Source organism: Hippoglossus stenolepis, chromosome 7, assembly GCF_022539355.2.
Source record: "Hippoglossus stenolepis isolate QCI-W04-F060 chromosome 7, HSTE1.2, whole genome shotgun sequence".
Lineage (NCBI taxonomy): Eukaryota > Metazoa > Chordata > Actinopteri > Pleuronectiformes > Pleuronectidae > Hippoglossus > Hippoglossus stenolepis.
Window position 1 is genome coordinate 13,223,421 of NC_061489.1, and position 11,581 is coordinate 13,235,001.

The window sequence follows — 11,581 nt, forward strand, 5'->3', positions numbered from 1 at the left end:
CGTGGCAGTGACGTCACTGCCGGATATGACGCGGATCGGAACTTTAACTCCTGCGTTATTTAGTTTTCACCAGAAACATCGGGAGCTCTCGAAATATGATCTAACATCGACTCAAGTAAGTCCCGTCGAATGGTTTTTATCGTCTTCCGACTAAGGTTCAACATCGCGGGGTTGGTTTAGGTCGAACATAACGGAGGTTAAAGTAGAGAACGTACGAAAACCCCGGTTAGCTTTCTGGAGCTAACGTTAGCTTGGGGCTAGCCGGTGAGGCCGCGATCAGCTGAGTCTTGACGGGCGGCCTTCACTCTCACACAGGACCGGTCCACGCCGTCTCTGGATAATCATTCTTACCTAATAACGTGTATATTTAGCTCGGCCGTGGCTTTATTTACGAGTCGTGAGCGTCATCCCCCTACGTGTCACCTGGCTGTTGTTGTTTAGCTCAGTCGGTGTGAAGTGAACTGTGAGCTAACGGTACCTGAAACCAAACCTGGAGCTTTATTCAAATTCAAAACAATTCTGTCCGTGAAACGGCGATACACGGGTTTAACGGTGTTAAATCCTAAAGGCTGTCATGTAACGTCCCTTGTTTTCAGACGTGGGTGTGTGTGCATGTGTCCGTGAAGAACACAGCACCTTGGATGTGAGTTCGTCCACCGAGCCGGAGGTCTTCGTATCCACCCATCCCTCACAGCGGAGGAGGACACCGACGCTCCCGGGCGGCTTGTGGTCTTCAGCGGGCAGGTGACGCTCTCCCGGCGGCAGGATGACGTGCCGTGACCGGACCGTTGAGTTCCAGTCAGCCTGTAAATCTCTCCAGGGCAGACAGGTATGTTGGGACAGCACAATAATACAAGTTTTACACCATCGAAGTTAAGGCCTTGGCTGCTTTTGGTTTTGGTTCCTTGTTTAGGATCCTCTCCGGTTGGTTTCACAAAGGCTTCAGTTGTATAACACATTTGATGCCTGTTTAACTTATTTAGTTAATTTCTCAAGGCAAAAAAGTATAAAATAACAGGGTTTTGTCCAGTGTCCTATATAAAAGCCTATGATTATTTATAAACCACACAAGTCTGTTGAAATGTACATGTCTTCAAAGTAGATTCTTGTTCCTGTTAAGGTGACGTGTATGGATTCCAAACATAAGCGTATGAGACACAGGCCCTGGGGCGTCTGTATGAAGTCACTGTTGATATTTCATGTTTGAAAGTCAAAGGACACTGTTGAAATATATTAAAGGCCGACAGAAGTATCCCAAAGTGCCACAAAATAACAGCAAGAGGTTTAGAAAGACCAGAGAACTGAATAGCTTACTAAGACCTGTTGATATGTTGATCAAAACAACCGTTAACCTACTCTTATCTGCACATTTAATATTAAGTTAAGCAAACATTGGTCTTCTTTTTTACTTCTATAGCCCTGGTAAGATGTCTATTATCCTCCAAATACAACTGGCAACAAAATGATTATGGTAAATGGCAGTCAGCAATGCCAATATATTTGTAGTTGACAACTTGGTCACAATCCGTTAACGGACACCTTTGGAGGATCTTAATCAGAAGTAGTTGTTTGTCATGTTAAATTGGCAGTATTGTCAAACATCACACCACATTGATTATATTTACAAGATATCAGCGCTCATTTTTCAGTGACAATTATGTTCACATAGTTTGACCAACAAACTAAAAGCACTTAGAATTGATTGTTTAGCGATATCCGAAGGAAGCATTATTGACTATAATGTTTAGTTGGTCAACAGAATAGCAAACAATGAATTGCCCACCACTTGACCCATCTATTAGTCATCAATCAATGTTGAGAAGACCTTTCATATGTTCGCAGTTGCCTGTCATACATACTCTTATGTCATACTGTACTGACTACCTCCTTTTGCAGAATGGAATACAGCCCAGTAAACCAGCACTCAGCGCTCTCAGGCAGCGCAGTGACTTCACAGTTATGGCCAAGTAAGTTCCCCCGCAGTCTTTTCAGTAATGAGTTTCAACAACTCATTATTGTTTGTTCTTCTTATGTTGATTTTGTGTGTTCAGCTATTTGTATTCACACATTATTATCCTCCCCATGCTTATTGCATAATATTTGTTTTTCCTAGCTTATCTTATAGACTGTAAGCAGTGAGACACAGAAGAAGATTAAGTTGATATAATCATCTTATCTAACTCCTGGTAAGAATCCAAGCAAACATATTTCACAGCCACGTTTCTGTTTGTTTCCTTGTAGGAGAATTGGGAAAGACCTCAGCAATACATTTGCCAAACTGGAAAAGCTCACTATCTGTAAGTGTTCCATCAGTATTATTTTAGCATCTTTTAAAATTTTTATAAAAATCTTTTTTTGTGAAGTCTCTGATTGTGCATGTTGTCATTTTGATGCTTTAGTGGCAAAGAGAAAATCTCTATTTGACGACAAGGCGGTGGAGGTTGAGGAGCTAACGTACATCATAAAACAAGTGAGTAAATTGTTAATATCCCATGAAATGGGCTTTTATAAATATACTATACATTATTTGTGAATAGAGCAGCTTTATACAATCCTGTAAATACATTTCTACATCTCCTCTGTTTATGTTTTTAGGACATCAACAGTCTAAATAAACAGATAGCACAACTGCAGGACTTGGTGAGGTCCCGCGGAGCTCCGGGTGGTCGGCATATCCAAACCCACTCTAACACTATAGTGGTGTCATTACAGGTATATTCAACAAGGTCTAATTCACAATGAATTGTGTGTTTGCACTGGAACAATTTCGATTTTGGTGAAATATATAAGCATTTAGTGTTCTTTTCCAATTAATAACATTTAGAATAGAATATGTTCTTCATTGTCCACATGTTAATGTTATTGTTTTCGTGAAATTTTAAATAGAATTCTGCTTTTGTTAATGTACAGTGAAATAAAGTGTGCAATTTTATGGAAGAAGTTTTGCAAGACATCAGAAGAAATGTTTTTCACACAGTAGAGGTCTGTAACAAATGTTCACAGCTAAATGAAGCTTTACTTTGTTTAACTTCACTTCGATTTCTTTTATCCACAGTCCAAACTGGCTTCAATGTCCAATGACTTCAAATCGGTCCTAGAAGTAAGAACAGAGGTAAGCCATACTTAACATTTTCTATACTTTATCATTCAAAGTCAGAAGACACGACAACGTCTTGAATCAGACACAGTTATTCAACATGTTCACTGTCTCCATCCTTCGTCTGTTTTCCTGCAGAACCTGAAGCAGCAGCGCAGCAGGAGAGAGCAGTTCTCGCAGCCTCCGGTCTCGTCTTCTCCTCTGATGGCCAACAACTTCAGTAAGTCCGTCCTCATCTTAGCTTCAGGCTTGTAGCATTAACGTAATGGCAGCAACAGGTAAACAATGCATGCTGTTTTAGCTTCATCAGGGAGTGTTCACTCTCCAAATTTACAAATCAGTCTTTCCTAAAAAGTCCTTCATCTGATCACGTAATTCATGAAAAACTGTGCTGGCAATTCCAACAAGTGTAGTAGAGTGAACACACCTTTATTTAAGCTTGGTTTTGGCTTTGAGGGAAAATTCAACATATCTGGCAAAATGTGAACTGAGGAGGAGCCAGGGAAATAATTAATCTGGCTTCTTACCAGAGACCCTCTAATTAACACTGGGAGCTTCCCATGCAGGCATTTACACTGTCAGTGGAAAGTTCATGTGCAGCCTGTGGTCTTCAGGTGCTATTGGCTACATTTCAAGCAAAGTGTTTATTTTAAATACCTTGAGAATTATAGAGACATATAAACTCTTGAACATAACATTAGATCATAATTCTTGACAGTTGAGACTAATACTATTGAGACTCACTTTAACATCCAGTGATTCTGACTTTTAAACCCACTATGATTAATATGCTTTTTAACAAAAAGCTACCTAAATAGAAATATAAAGATGTTTGAAACTCTCACAGTTGGCAAATGTCTCCTCATGGCATAGTAAAAACAAACATTATCAATTATTATTACAGTGATATAATGTTTTTCATTGCACCTATACCTATTCATTCATATTTTGAATTCTACGGTATCTACAATAGGCATATTGCTTGAAATGAATTCAGGTTGAACAGAAATTTTAACTGCCAGTGTATTTCTTAGAACAACCAGCTGTTGTAGTAGGGAACTGCTCGAAGTCCATGTGAATGATTTATACTGTATTTGGTCATCTATAATGCAAAAATTAAAAAATATTTTAGGGAGCCGCAAAAAAGGGGCCCAGGAGCCGCATGCAGCTCGTGAGCCACGCAATGACTACCAGGGCTATACAACCTCAAATTTAAAAGGTATTTCCCTGGAACGTTTGACTCTCCCAGTGGGTATAACTAGCTACTGTATCTGCCCGCTGTTCTCACTGCTTTTCCCCTCTACCATTTAGCATTTCCATCTGGTCCTATTGAAAATGTGTTTGTGTTTTGCTTGTTGTCTCCCTTCAGAGAGCTCAGTCCTGATGCAGGATGAGTCCCGGAGTCTGGGGGATGTGGCCATCGATATGGGCTCTCAGTCCAATCCCATGCAGCTCCAACTTATTGATGAGCAGGTAGAATAGAAATCTTCACTTAAAACTTTGATCAAATAGTAAAACTGTGCATTTATGTTCCCTGATAAGGCCCCTTTTTTAAATCCTGCTCACTTTGTCATTACAGGACTCGTACATCCAGAGCCGTGCAGACACCATGCAGAACATTGAGAGCACCATTGTGGAACTGGGCTCTATATTCCAGCAGCTGGCGCACATGGTCAAAGAGCAAGAGGAGACGATTCAGAGGTGAGATGGAAACAGATGGAGGGTCAACGACGGAGGACTCTCAGAAACCAAGAACATTAAATATATTTTTTTACAAGCAAGACTCTGTAAATGGAAACAGAAAAAGAAATGAGGAGAAATAAGTGCACACTAGTATGTGAGCAATAAGAATCTTGAACAGAAATTATTGATTAGTAAATCATTGTCATTTAGTCTATAAAATGTCAGATTTAAAGAAAATAAATAAGCCGTAATGTGATTTGATTCTGTCTTTTTAAAAGCTCAGTTGGACTGAACCTTTTCCCTGTCGTGTATTTACAGGATCGATGCAAACGTGGAGGACACTCAGCTGAACGTGGAGGGCGCCCACACAGAGATCCTCAAATACTTCCAGTCGGTCTCTTCCAACCGTTGGCTGATGATCAAGATCTTTCTCGTCCTCATCGTGTTCTTCATCATCTTTGTCGTCTTCTTTGCCTAAAGAAAGGAGGACCGGCTAAAGGAAGGGGGAAGCGGACGTTAAATCTAAAGCTGGACTAAGACAACACATCCAGACTTAAAATTTGAAGGACAGGCTCCTCTGTCAAAGTGACGGCTTGATGGAGGCTTGGGATCCACTCAGATTAATACAGACTTGTCGGTTATTCCCAAGCCCCAGACTCTATCTTAATTCAAAGATTCAGTGAAGAAAGAAGATGATGAACTCTGTCCAAACAAAAAAGAATTAATTATCTAAAATCCTTGCTTTGTATAGAGAGAGCAGAAAACTGCCCTTGTACTTTGACCAACTACTCATAAACATTTAATCCAAATGGCTATAATTTAATGGTTTGATTCTGCAAACTCTTTTTAATTTCTTTTTTTTCTTGTCCTCCCATGCCACATTTCACCTGTTATTATCATTATTCCAAAGCCAAACAACAGAACTGGAGTTTATCCTCAAATAATTTTTGCTTCTTGGTTTACCTGCTTTTTATTGAAGAGAATGACTGTGTCTCATTTATCAGCGATTTTTCACTTAACACTGTTCAGTTATGATGAGGAATATTTTTAATCCTTTTCCCTTTTGTTTTTCTTTCAATGTCTTTTTGCCAAACAAGTACTCCAAATGAACTGTGACACAATACGAAGACATTCTCTGTGGGCTGGCATTTCGTCTCCTGAAGGCACAAGAAGGCAGTTAGAGCCAGTTAATAAAGGGGACTTTGTTAGTTTCATCCAGGAACGAGCTGTATGACATGTTAAGCTATGTAAGAAAACTGTTTTAAATTAAACTGGTTGCAGCCGTGAAGCATGTTGAATTGTTGGAAAAGTGTGTACCTTCCACATTCGGTGCAGCAGGAAGACTACAGCCTACGAGTGTCTGAACAGGACCCGGGTTTGACATCAGTGCGTCTGACAGGGTTGCGCTGGTTTTGAAGACCCACTAATGAAGTGACTCGTTCAGCCAGATTCCCTGAAGTGTCTGGTTGAATATCACTGTTGTAGTTGCTTCCCTCCTTTATCTAATGTACGGGCAGTATTTTAAATGACCACAGGTTTTTAAGAAGAAAGAAAACATTCTTCCTATTTTTCCTCTTGTTTTTTTTTTTTTTTTAGCCAAATGCCTTGACTTCAGTGTACAAAGTGCAAATAGTGATAATGATGTATTGATAAGAAAGTGCATACTAATAAAAGAATAATGGGGTGCTGGCATTTATGGATGAGATTTTCTTGAGATAATAGGATTAGTCAGCAGGGATATAATTAGCCATGCTGAGACTCACCAACAGAGACGTGCTAAATGGGGCCACGCTGCAGTTTATATTCCCAATATTTACACCACAGTTGTAGGGTTTTTATTTTTCCTTTTATTTATTACGGTACAGGCCCAGATAGATATGCATATAAATATTTTTACGCTGTCAGCCACAAATGGCAAAACGTCCATTATCATTTGACCATTTAGTGTAAATCTAATAGTGACTCTCGTGGCCAAAATCACATTTAGTCAAAATGTTTCTCAACTTTACATTTAATCCCAAAAATCACAGTAGCATTTGTGAAAAAACACATGTTTTAATCACATATGTTTATTTCTCCGAATACATTTCATATACACAATAAAAAACAAGATTTCAAATGACTGACATGATGAGGATTTGCTTAATGGATACGCTATGTGAGCACCTGCTAACTGTGCTGATTTATCCAGATTCAAACAGTTGAATTATCCACATCAGTGTCCTGAGCTGAACTTCCCCGCTCTCTATGCTGACAGCTGTTCTGTTGTTTGGCGAGCATCAGTCATGGTTTTAGAGATACCTGAAGCATGTGAGGGTTAAACAGTCAGGAGATCTTACTCAAGAAAATCCCATGCAGCACATATTAGTTTTTTAATCTACATTAGCGTCTCACCTCTAGGGATGGCAGCGTCCTTCAGTCTCTGGTACAAACTGAACTATCTGAACAACTATTAGAGAGACCTTTCGTGAGATGTAGGCCTGGTAACCCTTGTCCACAGATGATTAATGCTACTGACTCTGGTGAACCCTCTAAAAATTACCTTCAGCGCCACTATGAGGTTCATATTTGTATTTCCGTTGGATGCTCATGAAATCTTGGACATACATCAGCCAAACAAAACAAAATGTTAACCACTCTTCTTCACACAAACAAGTATGCTTCTTGTGATGGACTAAAGTTCATCAGCTAATGGACAGTGTTCCTGAAGGTAGAGAAATCTTTTTGATATTTCAAAAGTGGCCAGGTTAGAGGAAATCTAGTGAACATTTTTCATATCTATCCTGTCACCCCTTCCCCCTGATTTATGTTGGCCTTCTGTAATCCAGGCTCTCTTTCCCTCCCCTCCAAAACACCTCCACAGGTGCCCCCCCTTCGAACACCCCTTTTGGATTGACCTTACTCTCCCTCCTTCCCCTCACACCTGGTCACTTTGCTCAATAGGGGTAATCTCTGGCATGCTCTTGCTCCTCCCTTTCCTTGCCCTGGCCCTGATGGCCTCCTCCTCTGCTCCATCCTCCTCCTCCTCCTCCTCCTCCTGCTCGTCATACCAGTCCACCTGCTGCTGCAGGTTCCCCCTGGAGCCCCTCATGCTGCTGCCCTTGAAGAAGTGCCCCGTGCGAAACTTTGTGCGGAAAGTTACGAAGGAGAGGCTCTTGCTGCGCTGCTGCTTCTCGAACACGGTGTCCTGCTCCTCAATGTATTCGTTTCCGTTCATCTCGTCCACGCAGTCGCGCAGTACCGAGCGAAACAGCCGGGCCACCTCGTCAACCTCAGGCTCCATCTGCGACACCATCCTCCTGAACCTGCAGCAGGAGGAATAACGAATGGTGATGATCAGGACCAACAGGATCATTCAACACATACATTTACAGAGCTTTAGAATCGCCTCAAAACACGACCCAAACAAGGTCAGAATAGCAAAGCTGATGACACGGACAGATATGTGGAGCCTAAAGGGCAGTTTTTAAAGGGGTCCAAAATCCCTAACTACGCCCGTGGTAGGATATGGGCCCTCATTATACTTAACTAGATTTACTATCACAGAAGGTAAAGAAAACAAGCAACTACTTTAGAATCTGGTTCCTGTGAAATTGGGGCATTTGCCAATCGTTCTCAGGGCCCCCCCCTCTCAGCTCGGGGCCCCAGGCAATTGCCTGCTTTGCCTTCCGTGTTGTGACGCCCCTGAATACGGGCATGTCATTTGTAAGATGCTGTGCATGTACTATTGTCTCTTAGGAAAGAATAAGTTATTAAAGTATCAGCTCACTTTCTGAGTTAAATTGAAGGGTTCTACAGGGATCAGTTTGAAACCCTGCATCTCTCTCCTCGTCTTCTTCTTCTTCATGCTGCGTTCCTTCCTGCCCGTCTCTCTCTTTCAGTCTCTGTGATTGTCTTTGGCTCTCCTTCTCTTAGTACTTTGTATCTTTCTACATGTACTCGTCTTCTTGTCACATCTTTCTCTCTCTCTTATTCGACTATGTCTCCCTATTCGTCTTCCTCACCTGACGATCAAAGGGCCGCACTGTGCCGGAGGGATCTTGGCACAGAGCTCCTGCAGCTCCAGCAGGTCGTTGGGGGTCAGCTCATAGGGCTGTGGGGTGGGGGTGTTGGCCAGCCAGCTGTAGTCAGCAGTGGAGGAGGAGCTGCGACGGCGGCGACGGCCCTCTGTCATCCTCTCTAAACGGATGCGTTCGGTGCGTTTCACCATGGCTCCCAGCTCCAACATCAGAGTATTGGTTACCAGCTCCTCCGCTGTGCGCTGGCCAGGGACTTTGGGCTCCAGGGAGAAAACCGCGGACCAAGGAAACATCTGGGGAAGAAGGACAGGGTTGGCGGAGGGTTATGTTACTTTAGGGTAGTAAAACAACATCCTTGTTGTTTTACTATTATTGAATTATATTGTTAAATAAATAACATTTGGAGACCATTGCATGCACATTTCAGATGCAAAAAACTTATTTTAAATGAATTCAAGGTTTCATATGCAGACAGAAACCTCTGATAAACTTTACAACTTCCATGGCAGGTTAATTTCATCTGTTATCATATTAGATATAACTGAGCGAATACAAAAAGCTCACTGGTCAGTACCGATCACCTGTCACCTGTTCAAATAAGTGGGATCATTGTCTTACCTTCATGAAACTGAATTAGCAAAACTGTGGTTTATTCGTGTCTGACAGAAATCCACCTGTCTCTTGGTAAAACCTCTGTTAGTAGCCAAATGAGCAACAGACCTTCATGAGCATGAAACAATCCAGAAGCGACCTGACTGCCTGGCTACCTTTGACGGTCCCTGGCAGACAGTGCTGTACTGAGTGTCTGTGTGAGTTTGGGATTGAGAATAAATGTAATCCTGTACTAATAAAGAGTGAGTGACGGGATGAGCTTATCTCATGGCATGAGCATACCTTGCAGTGAGGAGTGTGTATGTGTATGTGTGTGTGTGTGTGAAATTCATGGGGGGTGGGTTACATAATGGCATAATGCATGGATAATGAAGCTGTTTGTGTTTCATTTAAACACTTGACTTTCTTTTGCATGTGTTTTCCAGGTTCACCTTCTTTTTATAAGTCTGTTCAGCTCAAAGATACCTCAGAGTGGGCCTTCATTAAAGTTTAACCAGCGTGCTTTCTGGTTTCAGCCTGTTGGGCTACTGCTTTCACACGCAGCTCAGTCCTTTAAAATAACATATTGAAAAATACTCTGCAGACGATAATCCTTCATGTACACCTGTAATTATCAAACTGTTATGGTCAAGCATTAATATTACACAACCACCCAAATAATCCCCTGTTCTCACACTTAATAACTCTCAGGTGTTAGCAGTGTGTCTCCCATGCATATGGTATATGTGTGCACATGGTATCGTATGCAGAGTGACCACAGGCTAGTTCCTGGGTTTCCGCACCACTCAGCACTGAGCAACCAAATCCCAGATTACAACCAAATCCATAGGCTACCTGGAAAATGATTATAATCTAATTACAGTTGCCTACAGTGGGTGCTGTTACTGCTGTAATGGGAACGGCTGTATGTGACTGTGACATTTAACCAGGGTTGTTTGACTGGAGTTGTTTTTACTTTGATTAAAAATACTATGACTCAACATGGCTGTTGCTGCATGTAACCCGGTACAATAAACCATCAAGGATTTCTTCTGCTGTTTTCCTCCAACATCAGACCCACAAATTAACACCAGTCAAACACACAGTCACAAAGTGTCAGAGTGAATATGATTACATGTCCCAAGCTTCCCTCATCATATAATTCAAGAGACAAGGTGCAGAGGAGCCATCTTTTTAAGGCTTTAGAATGAGATGCACTCTGATGTAATCAACTTTAGACTCAAAAATAGATTTATTTATGGTTCTGCTGAACGATAAAACGTTTTCAGCTCAGCCACCAAACTCTTAAAATGACACAGTCGATGTAGTGAAGTAGTGAAATATAACTACATACATTTAGTATTAAGGGTAGTTAGGTACTTGTACAATCTTTGAAAATATTTAATATTCATTTACTTTGGACTCCATTACTTTTCAGAGGCAAATACTGTACTTTTGACTCTTTTTAGTATAATAATGATATGTTGAACTGCAACACTAGAATTGGGAGCTGAAGTGCATTAGCTAGAGAAGATGAGATAATACCCTGCCAATATATATATATATATATATATATGTGTGTGTGTGTGTGTGTGTGCGTGTGTGTGTGTGTGTGTATACATTAGTAGAGCACAATTAATCATATACATTATGAAGACCCAAGGACCCAAAATACAACCTTGCGGGAATCCGCACTCAAAATTTGTAATGACATGCTTTTGTAATGTCGCGTTTACATCTACCAATTTTCTCTTGAAAATGTTTTAAATGTTGTATTTTACATCACAATATTAATGTATTCGGGCGTCCATGTGTTAGTGTCATCGACCCAGCTCAGTTGTGATGGTGAAGTTTGTTGGCCAGTCACTGTTTCTAGTGTCTGGAAAGTAGATTAATAATTGTGTGTTCACTGGTCAGGGATGAAGCTGTGTCTTGCTCAATTCTGCACATTATTTATGTACGTAGACCCTGTGAAGTGTGAAATATGTTAATCTTTTATTATTATTATTATCGTTGGAATTAGTTTAAGAATATTATATATATTTTAGTGCAGTTTTTATACGGTATCTTTAAAATCATATAACACTTTCCTATTGCCGAATGTGTTTCTATCACTTTCACTTTCAATTTTATAAAATTCTATTTAGGAAAAGGGTTTGGTGATCAAATTCTGTTGTTGTTGTATTACTAC

The 11,581-nt window shown here is 40.8% G+C and overlaps 2 protein-coding genes across 4 annotated transcripts; one reads left to right on the forward strand and one right to left on the reverse strand.

The window, feature by feature from the left end:
* On the forward strand, positions 1-6,068 carry stx5a (syntaxin 5A). 2 transcript variants are annotated; one of them, XM_035161822.2, is made up of 12 exons: positions 1-115; positions 597-829; positions 1,897-1,967; positions 2,242-2,297; positions 2,400-2,470; positions 2,596-2,712; positions 3,056-3,112; positions 3,236-3,317; positions 4,230-4,316; positions 4,467-4,570; positions 4,677-4,798; positions 5,099-6,068. In XM_035161822.2, the coding sequence occupies exons 2-12, from the start codon at positions 767-769 to the stop codon at positions 5,256-5,258; spliced, it is 990 nt and encodes a 329-aa protein (XP_035017713.1). In that variant the 5' UTR covers positions 1-115; positions 597-766; the 3' UTR covers positions 5,259-6,068. The 2 variants fall into 2 exon arrangements, with proteins under 2 accessions (XP_035017713.1, XP_035017714.1); XM_035161823.2 differs by lacking the exon at positions 4,230-4,316.
* A 536-nt stretch (positions 6,069-6,604) lies between these two features.
* zgc:162144 (RD3 domain-containing protein) lies at positions 6,605-9,629 on the reverse strand. Of its 2 annotated transcripts, none has more exons than XM_035161824.2 (3): positions 9,520-9,629; positions 8,785-9,092; positions 6,605-8,085 (listed from the first exon to the last, which is right to left on the reverse strand). In XM_035161824.2, exons 1-3 carry the CDS (start codon positions 9,529-9,531, stop codon positions 7,698-7,700), a joined length of 708 nt encoding a protein of 235 aa, XP_035017715.1. In that variant the 5' UTR covers positions 9,532-9,629; the 3' UTR covers positions 6,605-7,697. The 2 variants fall into 2 exon arrangements, with proteins under 2 accessions (XP_035017715.1, XP_035017716.1); XM_035161825.2 differs by having other exon boundaries at positions 9,418-9,627.
* Between the last annotated feature and the right edge of the window lie 1,952 nt (positions 9,630-11,581).

Bases quoted from the DNA above. Each gene is read 5' to 3' on its own strand.
- stx5a (XM_035161822.2), top strand. From the start codon at position 767: ATGACGTGCCGTGACCGGACCGTTGAGTTCCAGTCAGCCTGTAAATCT. The intron at 2,471-2,595 runs GTGAGTAAATTG...TTATGTTTTTAG, and splicing joins TAACGTACATCATAAAACAA to GACATCAACAGTCTAAATAA. The intron at 2,713-3,055 runs GTATATTCAACA...TTTTATCCACAG, and splicing joins CTATAGTGGTGTCATTACAG to TCCAAACTGGCTTCAATGTC.
- zgc:162144 (XM_035161824.2), bottom strand. The intron at 8,086-8,784 runs GTGAGGAAGACG...CTCCTGCTGCAG, and splicing joins TGCGGCCCTTTGATCGTCAG to GTTCAGGAGGATGGTGTCGC.